Source organism: Anabrus simplex, chromosome 6 (genome assembly GCF_040414725.1).
Source record: "Anabrus simplex isolate iqAnaSimp1 chromosome 6, ASM4041472v1, whole genome shotgun sequence".
Classification (NCBI taxonomy): domain Eukaryota; kingdom Metazoa; phylum Arthropoda; class Insecta; order Orthoptera; family Tettigoniidae; genus Anabrus; species Anabrus simplex.
Genome location: NC_090270.1, coordinates 287946425 through 287973431, shown reverse-complemented (window position 1 = coordinate 287973431; position 27007 = coordinate 287946425). Strand labels below are relative to the sequence as shown.

Here is a 27007-nt window from a genome sequence, read left to right as displayed (position 1 = left end):
ATTTTAAAGTATTTCTCCATCCAATCAATAGTTGTGGTATAAACGGTCCTACCCACACCTGTTACAATTAGATTCGTCTCACAACAAGATTGAAGCAATAAACATTTATAAACATTGATTGTTATTGCAATTGCTGATTTGTTTTATCTCATTTATATTTTTATGTATCATATTTATGCATGTTTTTTCGTCCTTGTATTATTTTTAAGTGAAGACGACCTCTAGACAAGGTCGAAACCTGTCCTATTATGTAGCATTATAGACAGACCATTTATTGAATGGCAATAATTTGTACTAAATAGATGGACTTAATACATGTAAATTATTTAGATTTTTATCCTAGATAATTAAAGTCAATACGGAACTGAAACTAAGTTCATTACTTGTAACTTCCAAACTAGCCTGCCAAAAGATCTTTGATGTTGTAGAGGTCGGTGGTTATTGCTTCCCAGATTTTCTCATATCCGCACCACATCCTATATATCAGATTGGACACGGTAATGGTTTAATGAATGCCTAACGTTTCCCTGTTCTCTATTACAGAATGTCGCGAGAAGGTTCACCCGGGTTCGTGGAGGATGACCATCCTCTGAAACAGCAAGACTCTCAGACCATGGCTCTGCTGCAGCTTCCTGGTCGAACAAGGAATGTCTCCATCTCCAGTAGTGTCACTGACATGGATGCACCGATATACGCCCGGGACACTGTACATCGTCGTCGAGAGCACGTGAGTACCATCCCTTTATGTCAGTGGTGGTTGTGATGTGATGTGTACTGACAAAAATCATGTAGGAAAAAGGAGTACTTGACCTTAAAGTACCCACAATACGAAGAACAGGAAGTCTTACAAACATGGAACCATAGTGGTTCGTGGTCTCTTCAAATGAGTGCAACATTTCTCTTTTTCACATACACAAATACGAACATAAAAAGAATAGCAGACTTACCATTCCGCCAGCCTTTGACACTCTCCATCTCTCTATGTAATGTTTTTGACCACATGGCGAGGAATTAAGTCCACCCTACTGTCCTTTTGCTGGAGAAAAAGGATATGTGTACGTGGGCAAGTAGCGGAGTGCAAAGACTCCGCGCCCTGGCACGCTTTTCACTCAATTGTCCTGGTCTAACAAGTGTGAGAATTGCACCTGACTGGGAGGGTGAGTGAGTAATTAGGGTCTCTAGAAAATGCTAAATTCTAACGTTAGCTAGTGATGGTGAAATTTCTTCGGACTGTGTGAAGGTTTCGCACACCACCCACTGCAACTCACTAAAGCGCAGGCGCAGAACCTATCGTAATCACAAAGACGCACACACGAGATGTTGTCAATTGTGTACAATGTTTTATTTACAAATTATATACACATTATACACACATTATACACACACATTAATGGACCATCATCTCGAACTGAATCGAAGAACAAGACTGCCACATCAGTATGTCAACCAACTACAGAACGCTACAACATGAGTTCACACACTTACTAACAACTCTCACTACCAACTCAACTGAACTCCCAAGACGGTCCTTTAAATACCTTGCCTGGCCAGGCTTCTAGAAAAGTATGACACAACATGCTTTCTTGTATCTTCTCAAATCTCCAATAACCTATATGCAAATGGATAGAATATTCTTTAAAATTCTAGTGACAAAGGTGCGTTGTTCTGGGCTATTACCATGTGTTACACAACATTTCATTGGATTTATACATGATATTTACAGGTAATAAGTTATATACTATTAATTACATGTTCTTATATTAAATAAAGTCTTATTAATATGCATACAGCAGAAGTATCGTGACATAACCTCACATGTTTTGTTACACAAGAGAGATCATACATCACAAAAATAATAAATGGTGCGACCACGATTTATACCAAATAAAGTCCGTACATAACTACGTAAATAATACTAATCGAGCTCAATATTTTCACTAACTACCCATGGGTTTAGAGAATTTTTTCCAAGTTATACTAGTCCATTGGCAATTTCTCGTCTTTCGGTATCAGTAGTAGTAGGAGGAGGAGGAGGAGGAGGAGTTTCATCTGCTGGGCCCAGCTTAGTGGCGGTTCCTGGATATTGCCCCTCGCTAGCAGTTTAGGTTTCACAAACTCACAGAAGTGCTCGTATGTTCCCGATATTGCGATTCTGCCAGGAAACAACATGCTCGTGAGAGGTGATAAAAGTAGTCGGAAGAGAGTGCGCAAATTTGAAATATACTTTTCATGGCCGGAAATTTATATTTTATTGAATGTTCTTTATAAAATAAATGCCATGCATGTTAACCAACTTGGGTGCGAGTATGCGAATATCCAGGAACCGCCACTAAGCTGGGCCCAGCAGATGAAACTCCTCCTCCTCCTCCTCCTCCTCCTCCTCCTCCTCCTCCTACTACTACTACTACTACTGATACCGAAGGACGAGAAATTGCCAATAACAGAATGCTGCTAAGTTCTGCTTACCCTGGAGGACCTGCAACAGCAGCTCCACATCCAGGACACCAGCGATTAAGAGTTCGTCGATCACAAAGCAAAGAAGAAGTGTTCTAATAAATTTTTCCATGTGTTAATTTAAGTTTACAGTTCCGACTTTAAATATGGCTGCTACACAATAATATTATACAAGGAACTATTAACATTCTTATCTAACATCACTTTAGATTTCGTTCTAAGGAAGACTGCAGTGTAGTTATAAGCACGCATCAATTACACCAAAACCGATTGATAGATTTGGCCTATGAGTCTCGAGGTCACGGTAACTCAACTCAGCATTAACGTCTGAACTATTCGGCTGGAGGCAGTTATTAAATTCACATTCTTTAGGAGCTTCTTCACTGTCGAAGGTGACGCTGAAAAAGAGAAAAGCTGCAGCTACAGTATCTTCCACCGACTCCGACCGCAAAATATGGAGATGAGCTTGTACTCTGTGTTTGCTTTCTTTGATGCTATCTGCGCAAGCGAAGTGTGCGAGATAACTGCTGATTGATTTTTATCACCACTGTTTACGACTAACCCTGAAAATACGGTGCACAGAATGACTTTCAGTTTCCACTCTGGAGGAAGATATTCTCTTTGAAGCATCTACAGTTCCTCAGTACATACTGAGCAATACTGTATACGTCGTTCGTCGCACTACCGTCGTGTGGTAAATTCCCAGCCACAGATCGCTATGCCCAACTAGCCTGGGCTCATCCTGATTGCTCTGATCGCCAAATGCCTCGAATGATCACCGCATCCCTGCGAAACGATCCGAAGACGAATGTTTGACCGTGATAAGTGATGATTGGTTTTCAGTTCTCTTTTACGGTGTGGAAACATGGACCCTTACAAAATCCACCACTACTGAACTCTGGCTATAGAGAAGAATTTTGAGAATATCGTGGACTCAGAAAGTTACAAACGTTGAGGTTCTATGCCGAGCTAAGAAGAGACCAGAGCTGATCAACACCAGCAAGTGTCGTAATCTACAATATTTTGGACACATCATGAGGAATCAGAAAAGATATTAGCTGCTTAAACTTATCCTGCAAGGGAAAATAGAAGGAAAAAAGATCTCCTGGGCGAAGAAGAATTTCCTGGCTCGTCAACCTTAAAACCTGGTTCAACAAAAAATCTGAAGAACTGTTCCGATTTTAAATGGATAACGCCAGAATAGCCATGTTGATCGCCAACGTCCGAGGCGGACAGGCATGCTAAGAAGAAGAAGATTTTAGCATACTTTAACATTTATAAAATATTATACCCAAGGTTGAAGCTGTGATAATCTATACCTTTAACGAGGCCTCTACTAAATTTTTCTGCTTTTAACGTAGGCTTACGTTCCTCGAAAACGGGTACAAGGAAAGGTAACATCTTAGGACGCTTTTAGCCGGGAGCATTTAACTTACGATTATATTTAATGTTTCAATTGACAGATAAAAGAGGGGGATACCTGTTGCAAAAAATAATAAATAAGAACATGAAAATCTGGAACTAAGTTTTCATGAAATAGCGCTTGAAAGTAAGGCAAAATGTGAGCTAAACATGTGACGTCACGCGCATACTCTGTTATAAGATGGCGCTGTGTTGACTCGCGCGCTCAGTTGGAGGTGAGCTGTCGATGTGAATATTATTTATTTATTTATTTATTTATTTATTTATTTATTTATTTATTTATTTATTTATTTATTTATTTATTTATTTATTTATTTATTATGGTTTCTTTCATGTGGCGAAGTTAGGGCACCCGGCCCTCTCTTACACTCAACCGCAATACAACAAATAATATTGAGGCTGCCTATTACTAATTATACTACTTATACTATTTCCTAATTAAGCTTAAGTAACACACCCACACAATATGCAGCTTATTAGCTTATTAGCTCGTTAATTCAGTACTCTTTTCTCTCTCACACAGACACTTGTACACACACATACAATTTACACACTTATCAACTACCCTTACGTTTATACTATATAAAATTAACAGAACCATTTTTAATTTTTCAATTACCAATCACACGCACATATACATAATTCAATCGGTAACTCTCAACAGGAAGTCTCGGCAAGTTATTTTAAATTTGAGGAAGGAGTCAATGCCCCTGACACTTACCGGCAGGAAATTCCAAAGCCTGGAACCGGTTACAATAAAAGAATTATTATACACCGAAGAGTGGTGAAGAGGAATAGCTAGAGTGGAACCTAAGCGAATGTTACGGTTATGGAAGGACGAGAGGAAGTGAAGTTTAGGTGAAATATACTGGAGGGGTGTTACAATGCAGAAGTTTGTGTATTAAGAAAAGTATATGATATTCACGTCTCTTATCAGTGCCTGATAGTAAGGAGTAATATGCACATCATACCTTAGGTTAAAAATGAATCTAAGGAAACAATTAATAATACGCTGTAGTTTCCTTGTTTGTTATTTAGTAGCATCTACCAAGATGACATCACAGTAGTCAAGGATAGGAAGAATTAGGGCCTGTGTTAGTCTCTGCCGCATATTTAGTGGTATGATGTCTTTATTTCATTTCAGTGAGTGTAGAGTAACAAACACCTTCTGACCTACGTTTTTGATATGTTTGTGACATCGTGGTCAGTTGTATAGAATAACACATTTAATAATGGAAAAGAAAGATTTGATTAGGATTCGGAATAAACGTGCAAAATCTAGAGTTGAAACGAGAGAAGTGAATGATAAAGGAATAAAAGAAATGAAACGAAAATAGCGTAATTGGCGTTACAATGGGAAGTTGAAACAGTGAAAACAATTTATCAAGTCTACGAAATTCTGAAAACCCTGTGGTCGTTTGCAACTGTGACAGCCTACCACCAAATTTTTAATGGTAGCCTGATCTACACCTAATTCAGTGAGGAGTAATTGGATGTCCTAACGTTAGACTGACATGACTAGTTTAACACACCATCGATTTCTCCGCAATGGCAAGTTACCAGAGGTGTTATTACACTCTTAAGGATATAGGCCCGTGAACAAGTGATGCTCCTTGTCTCTAATCGAAACGAGAGGTTGATTTGTTCAAAGCTCTTGAGACTCTCAACAATTTTATAACACACCATCTTTTGCATCCGTCGTTGCAACGTTAGTTCTTGTATTATCGCAGTTGTTACGTAATATAGCGCATATCGGACACAGCAGAAGAGAGAAGACCACGTCGGTTAACAAAAATACTTATCATAATGTTATTGTTGATATGTTGTAGGTGTTTTAGAGCGTTGCATGTCATCAGCCATGTGGTGTGTGAGGTGTGGGTGTATTGTTGCTGTAATTATTAAGGCTCTGGTTTGGATTGAAATCGTGATAGCTAGTTTTTGGTCTTAGCAATGTGTTGTTTCCTGTCGGTAGGCAACATTTTAGTGGACTGTGTTATGCGGGATTATGTAACTCGCCTTATCACGTGTGTTACTATTATACCTGTTGTGTGTATGTGTGTTTATGTGTAGTGTAACCGTAATTGTTGAGGCCAGATTTGCATAGGTGCTCTTGGATTTGAAATCAGCTACTATCACAGCATTTTCATGGATAATTTGTAACACATAGGGAGAAAGGTAAACTCAGTAAAGTCATATTATTAAGGATTAATATAACTTTCACTTTTTAATGTAAAATAGGTCGGAATTGGTTTTCTGTTGATTTAGCGGCAATGTATTATATCGTTCCACTACAAAATTAATTTAACAAAAAATATTTTTGAAATGCTGAAATTGTGGTAACATGTACTTTTCAGAAAAGTCAGCCTCAATGGAAATACGAACAAAATACTTATAGAAACATCTGCTGAACACCGCTATACTTAGAATATATAACCTTGTTTTCTATCCAGTTGAGCTTTCACTCAAGCATCAAATTTTACCCCAATCACTCCAAGAGGTTTGACGTGATACTTCACCACAAACGGATAACTATGAAACCAAAGGTAGAGTTGAGTATTAAGCTCATACAAAATAGAAACGAAGTATTAACCAAAAATTAAACATGCACAGAAAGAAAAACTATTTTTAACTTCTGTATTTTAAGAATGAATGCTAAATAACCGTATCGGCCCTTTTTATAATTGGATATATTCAACTCACTGATATTAACGTTTCTTTGAAGAGCAGAGTTTTTAGATAAACTGCCTAAATCCACTTTTAAACTGAAAAGTTTACGGCCAGATTTAAAGACGTACATCTAAGGAAAAAAATATTTCCGTTATACATTATCCTGTCCAAACAAAAAAAATATATGTGGGAATGGAGTATTGAAACGGCGGTGAAGAGGTGAATAATATACGTACGGTGCTCTTTCCTGTATATAGGCAACACGTTAGTAGACTACGTCATGCGGGAATGTATAACTCGCCGGATCATCCAGCTATAGTACCGAATGATGCAAGACAGATGCTTACTGTGAAGTCCAGAAATATTACGAATGACAAAACATGAGACCCATATTAGGAGATCAAATAATCAATGTCGTTTTGATTAGTTTATTTAGACAAGTACTTCAGTTGTGGTTAGTACCAATACATAAAGAATTAACGTGAAACTAAGTAGTGTAAGAAATAGGTTTGTAATTTCTGTCCAGTAACAGTTTAACAATGGGATCACATTTATGATCTTAAAACACAAATCAATCTTTAAAAATAATTCTCGGTCAGCTCGATGTAATTTTCATATACTTTTTACTAAGTAGGATGATTCTAAGACATAGTTTCTCTTGTAAATATTATAATACTAGTGGCCTGTCACACAATAGCTGCAAACAAAGACTAAACACAAAACTGATGAAACAGGAAGCGTGAGAAAAGTAACGAAAAATATACTGAACTCTGGAAGCCCATCTATTTGTCTTTAAACTGAAACTTCCGTTGTGACTATACATATGAAATTTTTGAACTTTGGCAATTTATAGAATTTTCACAATGAATTCTGTTCGCCAGACTTGAATATATCACATAAGGCTGGCCGTATAATTCTCGGCAATTTTAGAACCCATTATATCTGAAATGTACCAATGAATCATCCTCTGAATCTTAAAACAGTAAGGACCTAATTCTGGAATGTGAATACGGTTAGCAGAGAAGGATGCAAAGGACATTCAACTATTATTCTGCCTCATATGGTTCATGCAATCATTATCACGTAGCATCATACCTTTAAGTATGCCGCTTACGTGAGGTCGTGGAAAATAAACCAAAGTGTCGTGGCAACACGAATTAAAATGTCCGTCTACCAGTTCTTTCTTTCTTTCTTTCTTTCTTTCTTTCTTTCTTTCTTTCTTTCTTTCTTTCTTTCCTTCCTAATCTGCTTAACCACCAGGGTTGGTTTCTCCCTCGGACTCAGCGAGGGATCCCACCTCTACCGCCTCAAGGGCAGTGTCCTGGAGCATGAGACTTTGGGTCGGGGATACTACTGGGAAGGAGAACCAGTACCTAGCCTAGGCTGCCTCACCTGCTATGCTGAACAGAGTCCTTGTGGAAGGGACAGGCAAGGAAGAGAGAAGGAAGCGGTCGTGGCTTTAAGTTAGGTACCATCTCAGCATTTGTCTGGAGGAGAAGTGGGAAACCACGGAAAATCACTTCCCGGATGGCTAAGGTGGGAATCGAACCCACATTTACTCAGTTGACCTCCCGAGGCTGAGTGGACCCCGTTCCAGCCCTTATACCACTTTTCAAATTTCGTGGCAGAGCCGGCAATCGATCCCGGGCCTCCGGGAGTGGCGGCTAATCACGCTAACCACCACACCACAGAGGGGGACCCATTTACCAACTCCGCAACGAAACGTCGTGCTTGGCAGTGCACACAGGTTTCATTAAATAACCCTACACTGAATAATTCAATGTAAGATTTATAATAAAGGATTTTTTGGAATAGAATATCCTGAGATGAACTTCTTTCCGTTTCTCGCTTATTAGAACCCACATGGAGCAGCTACTAACATTCTGGTGATATAACTTGATTTCACAGAGCCATCTATCGAGCTAATACAGAAAGATCTGCATAGATAACTTTCACAGAGCTCTCTATCAGGCTGACATGGAAAAGTCAGCGCGAGACAACTTTCATAGAGCTATCTACCGGCGAATATAGTGAACTGTAATGACCTAAATCGTATTATTTGAATAAATGACTCATTTACGCAAATAAAGGAGTTAATGAAATAAGTAACATTTTTCTATTAATTCTGAGATGGAGACCTTTCTTTTGAGGTATAATAAATAGGCGTTAGTATTGCGGCTTTCTCACAGTATTGCGTTAAGCGTTCAAATTATGAATGATAATTTTTTCATCTGATGATTTTTCGTTTTTAATGTATCCACCGTTGCAGTTAATATGGTAGCTTCTTGTCTTCTTGGTTCAGGTTCAATTCCAGGCTCTATTACGATTTTAAGACTGGAGTGGTGTGTATGGAACCTTAAATCAAAGAGAATCTGAGGAGAGAAGCAAGAGTCGTATGTTAGATCGCTTGGAAGGGTTACCCACGAACCCTCAATCTGTGTTTAAAAGGAGACATCCTGACTGAACGATCAACACCCGGTCCAAACAATTAAACCTAGAAACACGATATTTAGATGTTATGTTCCCAATATCATGTATGCACACTCATCATATCGTTACTGAACTGAAACACATGAACAGGCGGTAAAGCGAAGGCATTCTGAGCTCAAGTTGGCAGGTCCAATCCGGGCTCAGATCGGTGGCATTTGAAGGTGCTCAAATACGCCAGCCTCGTTTCTGTATATTCACAGACACGTTAAATAACTCCCGCAGGAAAAAAAAATTCTGGCACTCGGCGTCTTTCCGAAACCGTAAGAATATTTAGTGGGGCGTAAAACTATTATTATTATTTCTGGAAACTCATCGTCTAAGTGGTGAAAAGCGGGTTGCAGCAATTAAGAAGCAGAGTGTCTAGAAATTATTTTGGTTTCAAAACGGTCACGTTTTTATTTTAAATTTGGTTTACATCACACCGACACAGATACGTATACCTTATTTTTATATGAATGTTGGAAACATTTCTTAGCAGACAAGGTAGGGAGGTTGTGGTGGTGATTATTGTTTTAAGAGGAAGTACAACTGGGCAACCATCCTCTATATAACACTAATCAGAGGGAAAAATGGATGGGATCCGACACTTGGAAAAATGAAGATATCGGTCAAAGAAAGACAAGGGCCACGAAGGGCGTGAAAACGAAAGACTCCCTAGCCCTCGCAAACCTAATAGCGTCGGCGTTGGAAAAGAGCAAGAGTTGACCAAGGGAGGTCAGATAGAATAGATGAAAGTGAGGAGCCTGGCACAAGTAAGTGGAAGCAGGACTCAGCTAGGGTCCCGTGGTCGCCAACCCACGCTCCAAAGTTCAGAGCCCCTGAGGCCCCTATTGGTCGCCTCTTACGACAGGCAGGGGATACCGTGGGTGTTATTCTACCGCCCCCACCCACAGGGGGAAGGGTAGGGAGGGGTCCCCGTACTACAAAAAACGTAAAATTAAGCAGTTTCTTCAATTGTGCCGAATGTAGAAGGGACAGAGGGCCCGAAAATGTTTGAATTTGTGAGTCTGGGATAGCTCTATCAAACTAGAGAAAAAGGATTTCGAAAATCACTTCCGGCCTAATTGCAGTTAGGGAAAACAGCCTAAAATAGCTTGTTTCATTACTAGTTTTGTTTTTTATTCCAATTCTAGCCAAATTAACTTATTTGCATAATTCTTTCTGTAATATGTTCCTTGGTTCAATATCCTCAGTCTTTTCTAAATTTTTAAAATGTCCACACCGAATGTAAAGTGAAACTCTGCAGTGACTCACATTAGCGCTCGTAGTGGTAGAAAAAGGCAAACTGCTAATCTAATATACCGGATTACGTTGATTAAGAAAAGGAATGTAATTTTTAGGAATAAATAAAGAATATATTCTCACACTTTATTATATTTTATTCACCTAAAACTTGTGGCTAATATCTCTAGCATGTTTTCAGCATTGATTTGAAGGGCTAGAACTGTGGATTCTTATAAAGTAAACAAAAGTCGAAATGGGTTCCGTTGAATTGTCTGTCTGTCTGTCTGTCTGTCTGTCTGTCTGTCTGTCTGTCTGTCTGTCTGTCTGTCTGTCTGTCTGTCTGTCTGTCTGTCTGTTCATGTGAACACCACGGGGAAAACGGCTCGGCAGAATTTCTTGAAACTCTATATTTAATTTCAAGTGTATCCCGAGAGAGCACTGAGCTATATATTATTTGATTAGTATGCAGTGGCGATGAAATATTAAGGGGACCAATACATGAAATATCAAATTTCTCCGTTAATATTAGCTCTACCGAAAAAGTTGATCATTATAACAGTTTTGTAAAATATGATTTTTGATCGTTTATTTTGTATTCATTTCTTCTTTGCGAGAAAAGATAACGGAGATATTTGCGAATGTTATATTTTCACAAACTTCCAGATATCTCGCGAAATATTAGATCCATTTAAAAGAATTGCATAACATAAGTTACAGAATATATAATTGTAGTAAGAACTGATTGTGTCAGAACGACGTAGAGAAAAACGTAAAATTAAGATGATATTATTATTATTATTATTATTATTATTATTATTATTATTATTATTATTATTATTTCTAGTGGATTAATGTCGTACTAACACATCGAAGGATTTTGGTGACGCAAAGATGAGAAAGGGCTAGGATTGGGAAGATAGTGGCGGTGGTATTTATTACGATACCGCCCAGCGTTTTCCTGGTGTGGAAATTGGAAAACCACGGAATTACATCTTCAGAGCTTCCGACGGTGGTATTCGAACCCACCATCTCCCGAATGCATTATTATTATTATTATTATTATTATTATTATTATTATTATTATTATTATTATTATTATTATTATTATTATTATTATTATTATTATCCGAGTCCTTGGCTGAATTGTCAGCGTTGAGGTCTTCGGTTCAGAGAGTCCCGGGTTCGATTCGTGGCCGGGTCGGAGTTTTTAATCGCGTCTAATTAATTCTTCTGACTCGGGATTGGGTGTCAGTGCACACACAATAGTGATTACATCCCTCCATACAGGGTTGGGACCAGGTAGGGCATCCGGCCATAAGACAGAGCCAAATCCACATGCGACTTATAATATTGTTCCGGGTTTACCCGTGGAGCAGAAAGAGGTGAAAGAAGGTGTGGGCTTGAATGAGTCTAACTACGACATCAAAACTGAATTAAAACGTTAAAAGGTTATGTATATTTCTTTTCCGAAAACAAACTTAACAGTCTTTTCCACTGAGTGAGCATAACAACATGACAGTTACAAACAGCAATCTTGAAACAAGACTAGGAAAATCCAAGATTAGTGAATTGTACAGATTCTAGGCGTCAAGCCTCTAGTTTACAAATTTACAATTTCAAAGAGGTATAACTTAGGCAAGGGCAGAAATCCCCCAGTTCAAGAGCACTTTGCTCCAACGAATTTACAGCCTTCCAGAGGCACTCCTCAAAATTACAGCAAACTTAGGAAAGAGCTTACAGGCTCTCCAGCATTCATACAATTTTAACCGCCCGCTTAAGGCAACATTACACAAAACTCTTACACTCTCTAGCCTCTCTAGGCACAATTTACCATTGAAATTACCTTTACAGGGGTATTTATTACCCAAACTACTGGGCCTTCATGGAAAAAGAACAGGTTAGATAACTGGCCCAAACACAAAACGAATGGAGGCGTACACTTGCACTCTTAGATAATGAAGAATAAAATCTTAAAGGTGCTCTTGGCTCAGAGAAACAGGGGCTAATCCCAAACTACTGAGGTGACTCGAATAAAGGTTAAATTAATGCATTACGGAAAATCCCCCAAGATGAAGGGGAGCTCGAGAGGGTAACTCACTCTCTACCCCGGATTTACAGTTAAAGCTTTATGAAATGTTTACATTAGCCGAAAGAAGATTTACATTTTAGAAAACTTTGTTACATAACTAAAGATTTGGACCTTCCCCTCGGAATAATTTGCGGATACAGAAAGAAAGATGGAATTATGTGGCCATTACATTGTAGATCTTCTAGCTGCCGACTAAAGAGGCCGCCCGCCTCCTGCTTAAACACACACTCAGAAAGACGACGATCAATTGACCAGGAAACGTGAAAAGCCGCAGTTTATAAACCCACAGGGAAGTTTCTAGAGCATTCAAGATTGATCAGGACACATCCTCTTAAATTTTATTGGCTAACACAAAGTGAACAAGAAATGCAGGATTGGTTGAAAATTAATAACAAAAATTCCTGATTGGCTAGATTCAAAACTGGCTGAAAGAAAAGGAAGTAGTGGCAACCCAAAAATAAATGAACATAGATCAGTTATGGAAAACTTAGGAATACAAAACTTCTTTAAATTATAAGTTCTTACACCAGGCTGCATGATCATAGTTTTTTGGTAGTGTCATCTGTGGAAGAATGTCCAAACTTATTGATGAATGGCAAACAAAACAAGGAGAAACTCAGTCAGTTTAGGAAACTTCACAACAAAACAATTACTTAATTTTTCACTGGTGTCATCTTCTGATTAAAGTTCTAAGTTGCTGTTGTAGTAGTATCCACTTTTGTTCGATAGAGGAGTTCATTAAGACGCTTATTTTGAATGCGCGGCGTTGAGGTGTACCTCCAGGTACAATAGTAATAAATAATAATAATAATAATAATAATAATAATAATAATAATAATAATAATAATAATGAGTCGCATACATGGATAAATTATTATGATTGGACTGATACGAGATGTGGACGTCTGGTCAATTACTTTGAACTGTATATTTGAATTCTTTTGAATTCGTTGCAAGAAATGTAAGTATAATTTTATCAAGTAATTATTTTGTACTGTATTTTTCATTCAATTCTGAGGTGGTAGCACGATATTCTACGCCTGGTGCGGTATGCAGTTACTTAGACAAGCTAGCTTTGCGGTTAGTCTGCCCACATTGATGCAGGCGCTCCCTACTCCTTGAGTGAGTTACGATGTCTCATGCAGGACTAGAGTATATGGTGATACCTGACTCATATCGGACAAATTCCTTAGAAGCGCTTAGAAGTAGCAAGTAAGAAACTAGTCAATGGGTGTTTTCTACTGCCTACCGACCGATTCAGCGTTAGTTAGGATGGTGAATTTTCATTGAAACAAGTGAGTAGACCACCAATACTTACCTCAATTACAAAAGTACACAGGAATTCAGCATTTTCTGTAAACCACCCAACTCGATGAACAAAGGTTTTCTGTTAGGAAAATTCAGTACCAAGAAAGGATCACCGACAATAATTTAAATAGGAGAGTTAGAGCTTGTATTTTCTTCAATATAAAACCAAAGACACAACAAATTGTAGAATAAGTACAATCGAAGCAAATATACACTTCAAAGTAATTGACCAGACGTCCACATCTCGTATCAGTCCAATCATAATCATTTATCCATGTATGCGACTCCTCATTATTATTATTATTATTATTATTATTATTATTATTATTATTATTATTGTACCGGGAGGTACACCTCAGCGCCGCGCATTCAAAATAAGCGCCTTAATGAACTCCTCTATCGAACAAAAATGGATACTACTACAACAGGAACTTAAAACTTTAATCAGAAGATGTCACCAGTGAAAAATTAGTTAGTTAGGTTAGTTTAGGTACGCCTCTGTGGTGTAGTGGTTAGTGTAATTAGCTGCCACCCCCGGAGAGCCGGGCTCGATTCCCGGCTCTACCACGAAATTTGAAAAGTGGTACGAGGGCTGGAACGGGGTCTACTCAGCCTCGAGAGGTCAACTGAGTAGAGGTGGGTTCGATTCCCACCTCAGCCATCCTGGAAGTGGTTTTCCGCGATTTCTCACTTCTCCTCCAGGCAAATGCCGGGATGGTACCTAACTTAAGGCCACGGCCGCTTCCTTCCCTCTTCCTTGTCTATCCCTTCCAATCTTCCCATCCCCTCCGCAAGGCGCCTATTCAGCATAGCAGGTGAGGCCGCTTGGGCGAGGTATTGGTCATCCTCCCCAGTTGTATCCCCCGACCCAGAGTCTGAAGCTCCAAGACACTGCGCTTGAGGCGGGATCCCTCCCTGAGTCCGAGGAAAAAACCAACCCTGGAGAAAGAAAGAAAGAAAGAAAGAAAGAAAACGTCACAAATTTCAAAACCGGGCTTGATGTAACAGAAATTCAAAATACTGTGATAGGCTATCCATTTTATCACGGTTAAGTCGTAACAGTAGCGGCGATTAGGGGGGGGGGGGTGACGAGGGAGAAATCCCCCCCCCCCCCGTACTTTTTGGAGAGGGGCGATGACCTTAGATGTTAGGCCCCTTTAAGCAACAAGCATCATCATCATCATCATCATCATCATCATCATAAGTTTTTTAAGAAAATGTTACATTTTTATTCCATTTTAGCTGGCTGAAACCAGGAATTATTGGAATAACATAAAAAGGCCATTTGTATAAACCCTGTTATCTTATCAGATATTTTTCTTTATTTTCTTTAATCTTTACCAAAATTATTAGTGGACATACGCACAAAATGTCCTTCGTCCCGACTAACCGACTTGCATAGCGCCACAGCAAATAGTGGAGACTTTTCCTGTGCTATGAGAAAGGGTACTAGGGCTATATTTTTTCCTAAGGTCATAGACAATGAGGTATAATTCACCACCTTGCCGCGTGCATTCGTCAGTCTGGCGGTCTCTTTAGTGTCTGTTAGTTTTTTAGTGTGGAGTCAAATATTAAATAGTTTTAATTGTATAATCTCGCCGTATTTCTTTTTAATTGTAATAAGTGTGTAAAAATTGTTCCTTTGGCGAAAGTTTTACTGTATAATATTGAATCAAAATATTTTTTTTTTTAAACATGATAACCGCATTTAAGTTGGTAAACTGTCAATCTTTTTCTCTCTGTTCAAATTCACTGAGAGAGCATGAAAAACATACCATTTTATGGCCTTTTTTTAAGTTTTGACCTTTAGGAAAGGAGGAACACATGCACCTAAAAATACAATAAACATGAACAACAAACCTCTAGAAGTAGTGCTGAAATTCGAGTACCTTGGAGTCACCCTCCAAACTACTATAACATCCTACAATATCCACGTCAAAGAAAGAGCAGCCGCAGCAATAAAAACCATCTACAACATTCAACAACCTCAATAAATATCATTGGGTACAGCAATGCTACTGTTCAGGACAGCCATATCACCAATAGCAACCTATGGGATTAGCATCACCTGGGAAAAACTCACACTCAGCGACCTGATGACAATAGAAAATCTCGAGAGAATTCTAGGCATTGGGAAGTCAGCCCCTTTAAGGTTAACATATGTTCTAACCAAAGAGGACTACTTCATTGACCATATCAAAACACAGCTTTGTCTACTAAACACCAAGCCCTACGAGAATGCACGCCAAACTTTAAACGAGAAAAGAAATGCTATTTGGTCCGACTTCTATTCCACGGACGCCATAATGACGGAAGAGTGGAGGCAAGCAAATTACGAGCTACGACACGTAATCACACGTTACGCCACTCATAGATTTCACCACAGATTCTGCCAAACCAAAAACTTCCACCAGCCGAACGAAGACTGTATATTATGTAACCTGTGCAACGATCATTGTGAAATATACCATGCACAAAACTGCAAAATGAGGACAACCCCAATAATAATAATGGCATTAGCATAGTTGACCATCTGTACAAAAATTGTTTTTGTACATTGTGCGCTTTTCATTTAATAATATATATTACCCCCTCCGCTATATTCCACAAACCCGGGTACTGTTTGTTGTATGTATACGAGTGTATTTTTGCACCCACACTTTTAATTCCCAATCGCCGCTACTGAGTCGTAACCGAGGTTGACGCACCCGGGCATCAGTCTGACTTTGAACCATGGACGCTTGAACTGCCTGTGGCGAAGAGTGGAAGGTACTTGAGGCCGGTTGACAGCAGCCTGGAGAGTGGAGGGAGGTGGAGCCACACGAGGAGTCTCGCCTGAACTCTCCGGTCCCCTTTCTACACCTGTGGTGGTGTGGAGTGGCGTAGAGTGGCGTGGAAGGCAGTGGACCGTGTGAAAGCGGCCTTAGTGCTGCTGATAGTGCCGAAGTGAAGCTGGCAGCTACGTGACCCAAGCCACGCACTCACTCGCTCGGTATGTACACAATTTCTAATCACTAGTATTCGTGCCAAAAGCCGAGGCTCAATTCCAAACCTCTACGCAGTGATCATTCGCGATCTTTAATAATTATAATGTAGTCGTTAGTGTGACTAGCTGCCACCCCCGGAGCCCCGGGTTCGATTACCGGCTCTGCCACGAAATTTAAAAAGTGGTACGAGGTCTGGAACGGGCTCCACTCAGCTTTGGGAGGTCAAATCAGTAGAGGTGGGTTCGATTCCCACCTCAGCCATCCTGGACATGGTTTTTTCCGTGGTTTCCCACTTCTCCTCCAGGCTAATGCCGGGATGGTACCTAACTTAAGGATACGGCAACTTCCTTTCCTCTTCCTTGTCTATTCCTTCCAATCTTTCCATCCCCCCCACAAGGCCCATGTATGTTCAGCATAGCAGGTGAGGTTGCCTGGGCGAAGTACTGGTCATTCTCCCCAGTTATATCCCCCACCCAATGTCTCACGCTCCAGGACACTGACCTCGAGGCGGTAGAGGTGGGATCCCTCGCTGAGTCCGAAGGAAAAACCAACCCTGAAGGGTAAACAGATTAAGGTAATAATAATAATAATAATAATAATAATAATAATAATAATAATAATAATAATAATGTTTGTTTGTCCATCCCTTGTCCCGTTTCTCTACGGGGTCGGATATGAAGTAAGATGAATCTGTCTTGGCGGGTTTTTATGACCGGATGCCCTCCTGACGTCAACCTCATCAGAGGAGTTAATAAGATGAATGACGTGATGTATGATAGGAGGAAGGGAGAGGATGGCACTCGGTGCCGGCACATAGCCTACTCCTATCGAATACCACCAAGGGGTCAGTTCAAGGCTTAACGTCCCCATCCGACGGACGAATCACCATCAGCAGCGTCATATGCCCTCACTCCATATGAGCACTGCGGAGAAGTTTGGAATTTAATCCAGGCCTTTGACACGCAGTTTAGTGATTAGAAACTGTATACCACCATCTCCCCCACCCTGGCGGCCATCATTCTGATGGTGAATTTTTTTTCGACCGACAGACTCGTACCGGCTAACCTCGGTGTCAGACCGTTTAGACTTCAACGCCTTAACGATTATGACCATCAGGCGGGCTGATAATAATAATAATAATAATAATAATAATAATAATAATAATAATAATAATAATAATAATAATAATAATAATAATAATTTTTACATCCCACTAAATACTCTTACAGTTTGCGGAAACGCTGAGGTGCCAAAATTTTTCCCCGATGATTTCTTTTATGTGTCTCCAAATCTACCCACAAGAGGCTGTGTATTTAAGTCCCTTCAATTACCGGATTGAGCCAGGATCGAACCTGGCAAACTGTCTGAGCCACTCAGCGCAGCCGTTGTTATAATAAAACAATTCTCTATGATGTTTATATCAAAACTGTTTAATTTTTCTCTAGATCAACAAAACATAAACACAGGGCGTAAACGTCACGACTGTTCTTTCCTAACGACTGGTTACACTAACTTTCTATTATGTCTGGCCAGCTGAACTACGGAATGTCCACAGTTAACTTGAGAGATTTCATAAAGAAGAGCCCTCTGGGTAATCAGACTACGTGTTAGAATCAGATGAGGGTTGTGACGTCAACACTCCTTATCGATCTCCACAGTGACGTCACCGACACACCCCTTCCAGCAGGCGCCTCGGCGTCTAGGAGGGGACCGCATCTCTCGAACACGTGTTGTGATTGCGTCAGCAAGTTACGGTACACGCTTGTCGGCACGTTCGCACGAAGAGTGCAGCATCATTTTCAAGATCGCACATACACCCCAAAACTTAAGAGCTGATAGCGCGTTTGAGGTTCCGTATCATTGTACAGAGGCCTGGTTTCATCAAGGAGGGTGAAATATACACTGTGTATTACACATGGTTGAAAGGTATTGTTGTCAATGTTTTACAGTTTAATGCAGTTCAGTATGTTCCCCATTTGTGTCATGGGTATGCCACCCTACCTGTCGACTTCCGTTTGAAAACACTTCTCGTTTCTTTAAAAGCACGAAGCCATTGACGAATGGTTTTGTCCGTAGGCACATCACCACTATACTGGTGTAGAAATTTCGCTGAACGGTAAAATGATCCAGTTTCTATGAGCCATATAACACAATGAGAGCAGAAACGGTATTTAGACGATGTTTAGGTCAAACAATATCTAACTATGACTGCTGTACTACAAAGATGTTAAAATCACTTAGACACTGTCTAAAACCGATGTTCAACCGGCCATGTATAAACACTGCCGAGAATACTGTTTAACCTCAAATTTTAGGAGTGAATTACAATCAGAGGTTATGTACCATGAAACATATGGCACAAGAGATAATCCGGTAACTGTAAACTTGACTACAATTCTTGGGAACCGATATATTTTATTATATTTTGGGTAATTCCCCAGGAATTATAGGTCACTTCGACTACATCCATATAAGAATAACTTGTCCCGATGGTCAGAGGGCTGTCACATACATCAACAGGGAGGGATTCAGTTATTGCATTTACTGCCAAGTAAGCACACAAAATAGTGACACTAAAAAGTAGGTTGGGTGTGTATGTGTTTTTTTGTGGATAATCGTCGAGTTAATTCAGAAAACTATGAGATAGGAAAAGGCAAGGACTGGGAAGGAAGAGCTATGGTCATAATAAGAACCCCAGTATTTGCTGGATATAAAAATGGGGAAACTACGGAAAACAATCTTCAGGGCTGCCGATGGTGCGTTTCCAACCTATGATCTCCAGAATGTCCGACTCGTTGGCTGAATGGTCAGCGTACTGGCCTTCAGTTCAGAGGGTCCCGGGTTCGATTCCCGGCCGGGTCGGGGATTTAAACCTTAATTGGTTAATTCCAGTGGCCCGGGGGCTGGGTGTTTGTGCTGTCCCAAACGTCCCTGCAACTCACACACCACACATAACACTATCCTCCACTACAATAACACGCAGTTACCTACAAATGGCAGATGCCGCCCACCCTCACCTGAGGGTCTGCCTTACAAGGGCTGCACTCGGCTAGTAATAGTCACACGAAATTATATTATATATATATCTCCAGAATGCAACCTACATCTATATGGTCCGTACAACTCATTCGGTTATCACAGTACGGTAATATAGTTTCATATTCCCTTCGCAGAAGCTATTCAGATTACACTCACCGTATAAACACTATAATCAAAGCTACATTTCCTCGTACGATGGCGTGTCGGTTTAATTGTGAGATTTTATATTCACCGAAACCGATATTCTTATCTGTGGACAAGTCATGGTTTATGCTTATCCATATTTGAGTTATGTGTAGGAAGACGGCAGCTGACTAGCGTTTAGTGCACGCACCGACGAATTTCATTGGTTGCGACAAGCAAAGAGTTGCATGGAGAATACTTCTATATTGAAAGTTTAAACGGCATCTAGCTAAACACCGGCTGAATATTATTTATGCAATGGAAGATCGTACTCGATTTAGACGTTGTCTAAGGCTTAAAACTGGTCATCGTTTCTCCAAACGGCTCTGAGCCTCCTGCTGGGGCGTCGTCATTGCACTGCGCTGCACTGAGAGGGTCAGGCCGCTGCTCGGCCACTTCAAGGTCAACGCTCACGTCGTGTATAAAACATTTTGTGATACAGATTTATTTTTATGATTGTTAACTGTTATTCTTATTCGTATGATCTAATCTGAGTTAACTAATGCCATTTGCTCGCTATGATCGGTTTACTCATTGCTGAGCGTCGTGTACTCACTTCATTAGTAACTGCATCCTTAACGAAATTTTTCCATCCTGGGCGATCTTTAGCTCTTCTTAAGATATTGTGGGGAGGTAGACCGGTGATCTTCTTTCCTTGATTTAACGATATACACTGACTGAGCAAATGTCATGGGATAGCGGAGCACTGATGCGCAGGTGTGTTGTCTGCGCACCACACGCCCCCTGTGCCAGCGGCAGTTGTGTAGGAGACCTTGTGAGCAGTGGTTGTGCATGTGACAGGTGTAACATGGAACGTCGTCGTGAGCTGACACCGTTCGAACTGGGTATGTTGGTCGGTGCCCGACGGATGGGAAGTGCGATTTCGGAAGTGGTGCGGGAATTCGGCTCCAGGGTGTATCGTGAATGGTTCAATGGGGGTGTCACCGTCTACAACAGACGAACGACCGGCCGTCCAGACACCCTCGATGACCGTGACCGGCGACATCTGAGACGGATTGTCAATATTGACAGATGGGCAACCGTGCAACAAATCACGGCTCTTTTCAACACAGGCCGGGCTAGACACGTCTCCTAGTGGACAATCCGTAGTAACATGGGTTCTATGGGGTATGGGAGCCGGCGCCGCACACGGGTGTCACTGTTAACCCGACGTCATCGGGCACAACGACGCACATTTGTCGCCAGTCACTAAGGATGGACACTGGAACAATGGCGTAACGTGATATGGTCGGACGAATCTTGATTTCGACTGCACCATGCCGATGGGAGGCACCGTATGGCGCAGACCACATGAAGCGATATATCCCGCCTGCCTCGAAGGTGTGGTCCAGGGCTCTGGTGTCTCTGTTATGGTCTGGGATGCATTTTCCTGGTATGGAATGGGCTCCCTTGTTGTTCTGGAAGAGACTTTGAATGGTACGCGGTATGTTGAGCTGCTCGGAGACCATCTCCACCCATTTTTGGCCTTCCAGCGCCAAGACGGTTCTGCGGTGTTTCAAGGATAACGCGCTGCCACATCGCTCCCACGTCGCCCGGGAATGGTTCCAGGAACATTCAGCGGAGGTCCAACGACTGCCATGGCCACCCAGGAGCCCCGATATGAACCCTATCGAGTATATCTGGGATGTCCTGGAACGCAGGCTCCATGCCATGGATCCTGCACCCACGAACAGACCAGCATTGGCGGCCGCTCTGCAAACGATTTGGTGTCAGTTGCGTCCAGAGGACTACCAGGGACTTGTCGACTCACTTCCACGGCGTCTCACTGCAATTCGCAGGGCCAGAGGAGGCCCCACACGCTATTAGGTGACTATCCCATGACATTTACTGTCAGTGTACTTGTTGTTCTGCCTCTTGGTCTGGTGCCTTCAATTTGGCCTTGCAGAATGGTCTTTTCTAAATTGTTTCCTTCTCTCCTCAAAATGTGTCCCAGGAACTGGAGGTAACTATCACTAACGCGGGAAGATAAACGTTTTGTGATGCTCAGTTCTTCTATAATGGAGGCATTTGTTATTATTTCTGTCCATGGTATACGGAGCATTCTCCGACAACACCAAATCTTAAAGGCATCTGTTCGGTTCTTGTCACTAGCCTTCACAGTCCAGGTCTCAAACTGTACAGGAAAACAGAGAACACCAGTGATTCCACCAATCGTATTTACAGTGTTTTGGATAATGCCCGGGTCTGCGAGATCTTTGTAAGTTTAACCATTGTGGCACGACCTAGGACAATCCATCGATTTATATCCTTATCACAATTTCCCGTGTTACTGATTATGGAGCCCAGATGTACACAATCATTCACCAACTCCAGATCTTTCAGGCATCCTGTCATTTGGATTGGGATTTGACTTTGTCGGTTGATAACCATTAGTTTGGTCCTTTTCATGTTAATTTCTAGACCCAAATTCGAACTAATGATTGTCACTTTAGAGAACAATTCATCAAGTTCTTGTCCACTTCCTGCAATGAGTGTAGTAATATCAGCGAAGCGTAAATTGTTGATTTTCCTAACACCGATTGAAATTCCACTATCCCAGCCATCCAGTGCTCTTCTCATTACATACTCTGCGTAGGGGGTGACAATATGCAACCTTGCCTGACTCCATTTGTCACATTGAAAAATTCTGGAGCAATCACCATCCACCCTTACGGTTGCATTATGACTATTATAAAGACCTTTCAATAATGACGTTAAGTTTTTTGGGACTCCACATTCATTGAGCACATCCCACACCTTGTCCCACTTGACACAGTCGAAGGCCTTTTTATAATCGAGGAAACAAATATAGGCAGGGGCAAGAACACGCGGCATATTTCAATTATCTGCCTCATGTTTGTTATTGACTCTCGTGTACTTTATCCTTAATTATTCTTTTCATTAAAATAGTTAAGTTCAAAATCCAGGAGTCCTTTTATTCATACCCTGTATTTTATCTCGCTCTTGTGAGTCACGCGTTTAACCGAGCTATCTCGGCAGAGGGTTAACTAACAGCACAGTCACACACACCGGGAACAACTGGCGTACCAATCAGGAGGTTGTGACTGAAAATTAGGGATTACAAACACACCTTTTCCGTAGTTTTTTGTTTCTCTTTTGTGCGGTATTTTGCTTTCTTCTATATTTCCGTGGTAGCCTGTTTTATTATTTCGTAATAGGCCTGAAAGCAGCGATGGATAAAATGGAAGAGATTCAGAAGGGAAACAGAGGCACATTTGTCTTTCTTTCTTTCTTTCTTCCTTATTTCTTAGTCCGTTTACCGTCCTGGTTTAGTTTTTCCCTCGGAATCAGCGAGAGATCCCATCTCTACCGCCTCAAGACCAGTGTCCTGGAGCGTGAGACGTTTGGTAGGATATACAACTCGGAAAGAGGGCCAGTATCTTGCCCAGGCGGCCTCACCTGCTATGGTGACCAGGGGCCTTGTGGGGTGTGGAAAGATTGAAAGGGGTGGACAAGGAAGAGAGAAGGAAGTGGTCGTAGCCTTAAGTTAGGTACCATCCCGGCATTTGCCTGGAGAAGAAGTGGGAAACAACGGAAAACCACTTCGATGATGACTGAGGTGGGAATCGAACAGCCGTCTATTCATTTGACCTCCTGAGGTTGAGTGGACCGCATTCCAGTCCTCGTACCGCTTTTCAGCTTTCGTGGTAGGACCGTGAATTGAACCCGGGTCTCCGGGGATGGTGGCTAATCACACTAAGCACTAGACCATAGAGACGGACGACACATTTTATTTTTACTAGAGGATAATCATAACTCTCTGAGTTGGTCTTTAAGTATTAAAGCGTTACATAATGCAAGAAGACTGATGAAAATGCCAAACCTAATCCCATGTCGCTACCGCCCCGGAGGGGTGACCGCTGCTCAGCCCGACGGCCTGGAGATTAACGAGGCGTCGTTTGATGGGAACGACGAATTCTCTCTGCCATTCTTAGCTTCCTACACCGAGGCCGTCGTCCTACCGTCCGATAGCCCCGAAGTTGTAATGACGTAGGCTGAGTGGACCTCGAACCAGCCCTCAGATTCAGGTAAAACAAAAATCCGTAACCTGTTCGGGAATCGAACATGGGGCCTCCGGGTAAGATACAGGTACGCTACAGGTACGCTACCTCTACACTGTGGAAACGGCTGGGGGTCAAGATAAAGAAAGCGAAGCATCTGTCCGAGGAGAACAAACCAGAGTTATGAGGAATGAGGAAGGAAAGGTAAATGCAAAGAAAGTGATGGGGTCCGCCTCTGTGGTAGAGTGGTTAGCGTGATTAGCTGCCACCCCCGAAGGCCCCGGATCGATTCCCGGCTCTGCCACGAAAGTTGAAAAACGGTACGAGGGCTGGAACCGGGTCCGCTCAACCTCGGGAGGGCAACTGAGTAGAAGGGTATTCGATTCCCTCCTCAGCCATTCTCGAAGTGGTTTCCCATCGTTTCCCTCTTCTCCTCCAGGCAAAAGCCGGGATGGTACCTAACTTACGGTTCTTCCATCTTCCTTGTTTATCCCTTCCAATCCCCCCCCCCTTCCTCCACAAGGCCCCTGTTCAGCATAGCAGGTGAGGACGCCTGGGCGAGGTACTGTTCATCCTCCCCAGTTGTATCCCAGACCCAATGTCTGACGCTTCAGGACACTGCCGTTGAGGCGGTAGAGGTGGGATCCCTCGCTGAATCCGAGGGAAAAAAACAATCTCTGCAGTGTAAACGGTTTAAGAAAGAAAGAAAGAAAGAAAGAAAGAAAGAAAGAAAGAAAGTGATGGGACGTATGTAATCTAGCCTATAACTGGCTGAAACACGTGCCAATACCATTTTTTAAAGAAATGAATGCATTTGTACACATTTCGATCTCCTCCTCATGGTAACAATGTAGCAGATCCTTTGATGACGAACCTTCTTTGTGACTCGTGATGTAACCAGTACAACTCATAAAGTGCGTTTTCTGACGTCAAGAACCGTCCCTATTATTCGTAACTGATTCTCAAAGCCATTCATAAGCATGATTAAGAGTTCAAGAAGGCCAACGGACGTCAATAACGGAAGAATACTGAGGAGGGGCCATGGACGGCGAGATATTGATTGTGAGGAGGACAGTGAGTGATAAACACAGTAGAGAGAACCGGATGATTCATAAAGAAAGAACCGAGCTGTTCGCCTCTGTGGTGTAGTGGTTAGTGTGATTAGCTGCCACCCCCGGATGCTCGGGTTCGATTCCCAGCTCTGCCACTAAATTTGAAAAGTGGTACGAGGGCTGAAACTGGGTCCACTCAGCCTCGGGAGATCAACTGAGTAGAGGTGGGTTCGATTCCCACCTCAGCCACCCTGGAAGTGGTTTTCCGTGGTTTCCCACTTCTCCTCCAGGCAAATGCCGGGATGGTACCTAACTTAAAGCCACGGCCGCTTCCTTCTATCTTCCTTGTCTATCCCTTCCAATCTGCCCATCCCCCACCAAGGCCCCTGTTCAGATAGCAGGTGAGGACGCCTGGGCGAGGTATTGGCCATCGTCCCCAGTTGTAACCCCCGACCCAGAGTCTGAAACTCCAGGACACTGCCCTGGAGGTGGTATAGGTGGGATCCCTCACTGATTACGAGGGAAAAACCGACCCTGGAGGTAAACTGATAAAGAAGAATAATATAAATCATCGACGCTGTGCCAAAACTGCGCATGTGACCATGCTTTTCCTATCCATTACTTTCCTTAGACTGGACACGATTCCCAGCCACATATTGAGATGCAGTCCATCATTTTCGTTGAGTTAATTTTCCTATGCGCGTGTCTAAAAGAAAATTATGTCATGCAAATATACATCTCTACAGTATGGTACAGTAAGGTTCGTGGAGGAGATGGAGGAGGATAGGTTACATAGGAAAATAATGGACTCCATTATGGACGTTAAGAGTAGAGGGACATTAATACGACGATGGTTGGACTTAGTTTAACGATTTAAAGATAAGAGATATACAACTAAACTAGGTCACAAGACTGGTCACAAATAGAGGATTATGGCAGCGTTTAGTAAATTCACAGAGGCTTGCAGACTGAACGCTAAAAGGCATAACGGTCTACAATGAAGTTGTATATGTGGTCAAGTCCACATATGGGACAGCAGAGTGGGGGAAAGGTGAAAGAATAAGAGAACTCGTGTATAGTGGTCATTGTGAGCCATCGTGAACTGGTGTCGCAATTCATGGTAACCAAAGATTGGTCGAACAGTAGACATATTTTTGCTACTATAAATACTCCTGTGTAATGTCAGAGATTCTTCGCTCCATGACCCTATTCTCAGCGCCGTAAATAAAACAGGCTGGCACAGGCGATCGATCACTGGCGTGTGTCTGTTCCGTGATTGGTCGGCGCGGCGGGTGTGTCTGGTGATTGCCTTGCGCAGTCGCATTAGAGTCTCCAGGCATGGTAATATGCACTTTGTTGGTTTCGCGGCTTAAACACACGTGAATATCGAAGGGTATTAACCTCTTCCTGGTTGCTATTTCCTGTGTGAGAAATGGGAGGGAATGTGGCGTAGTAGTGTACATCTGTTATTTCATTTTTTAACTATTATTTTTCACGTCGCTGTCAAGGTCAGCACCTGCTTGGGTGCCCAGCTAGAGGAGAAATGTACCGAGCCAGTTGGCCGTGTGGTTACGGTCGCACAGCTGTGAGCTTGCTTTTGGGAGATAGTGGGTTCGAACCCCACTGTCGGCAGTATTGAAGATGGTTTTTCGTGGTATACCATTTCCACAACAAGCAAATGCTGGGGCTAATTTCACGGCCGCTTCCTTCCCACTCCTAGCCCTTTCCAATCTTTACGCGCCATAAGACTTACCTGTGTCAGTGCAGTGAGGATAGGAATTTTGCCGGCTGCCGAAGCCTGTCGCACTCCTCCGGAGCAATGATTAATGAGTGACCGATGAAATGAAATGATATTGAAGAATGTTGCGGGAATGAAAGATGACAGGGAAAACCGGAGTACCCGGAAAAACCTGTTCTGCCTCCGCTTTGTCCAGCTGAAATCTCACGTGGAGAGACCGGGATTTGAACCATGGAGCCCAGCTGGCGTGCTGTTACCTAAGCCACGGAGAGCAAATTGTCAAACAAAATAAAAACAAATAAAAGCCTAGCCCCTCCACTTTTCATAATAAT

General features: G+C 41.9%; 1 protein-coding gene across 1 annotated transcript in view; it reads left to right on the top strand.

Moving 5' to 3' along the window:
• LOC136876471 (solute carrier family 2, facilitated glucose transporter member 1) overlaps window positions 1-27007 on the top strand; it is a 447688-nt gene that overhangs the window by 48619 nt on the left and 372062 nt on the right. The window contains exon 2 of the mRNA XM_068228447.1: window positions 544-727. Coding sequence (XP_068084548.1) covers window positions 545-727 — 183 coding nt within the window. The 5' untranslated portion in view covers window position 544. The remainder of the gene's footprint in view (window positions 1-543; window positions 728-27007) is intronic.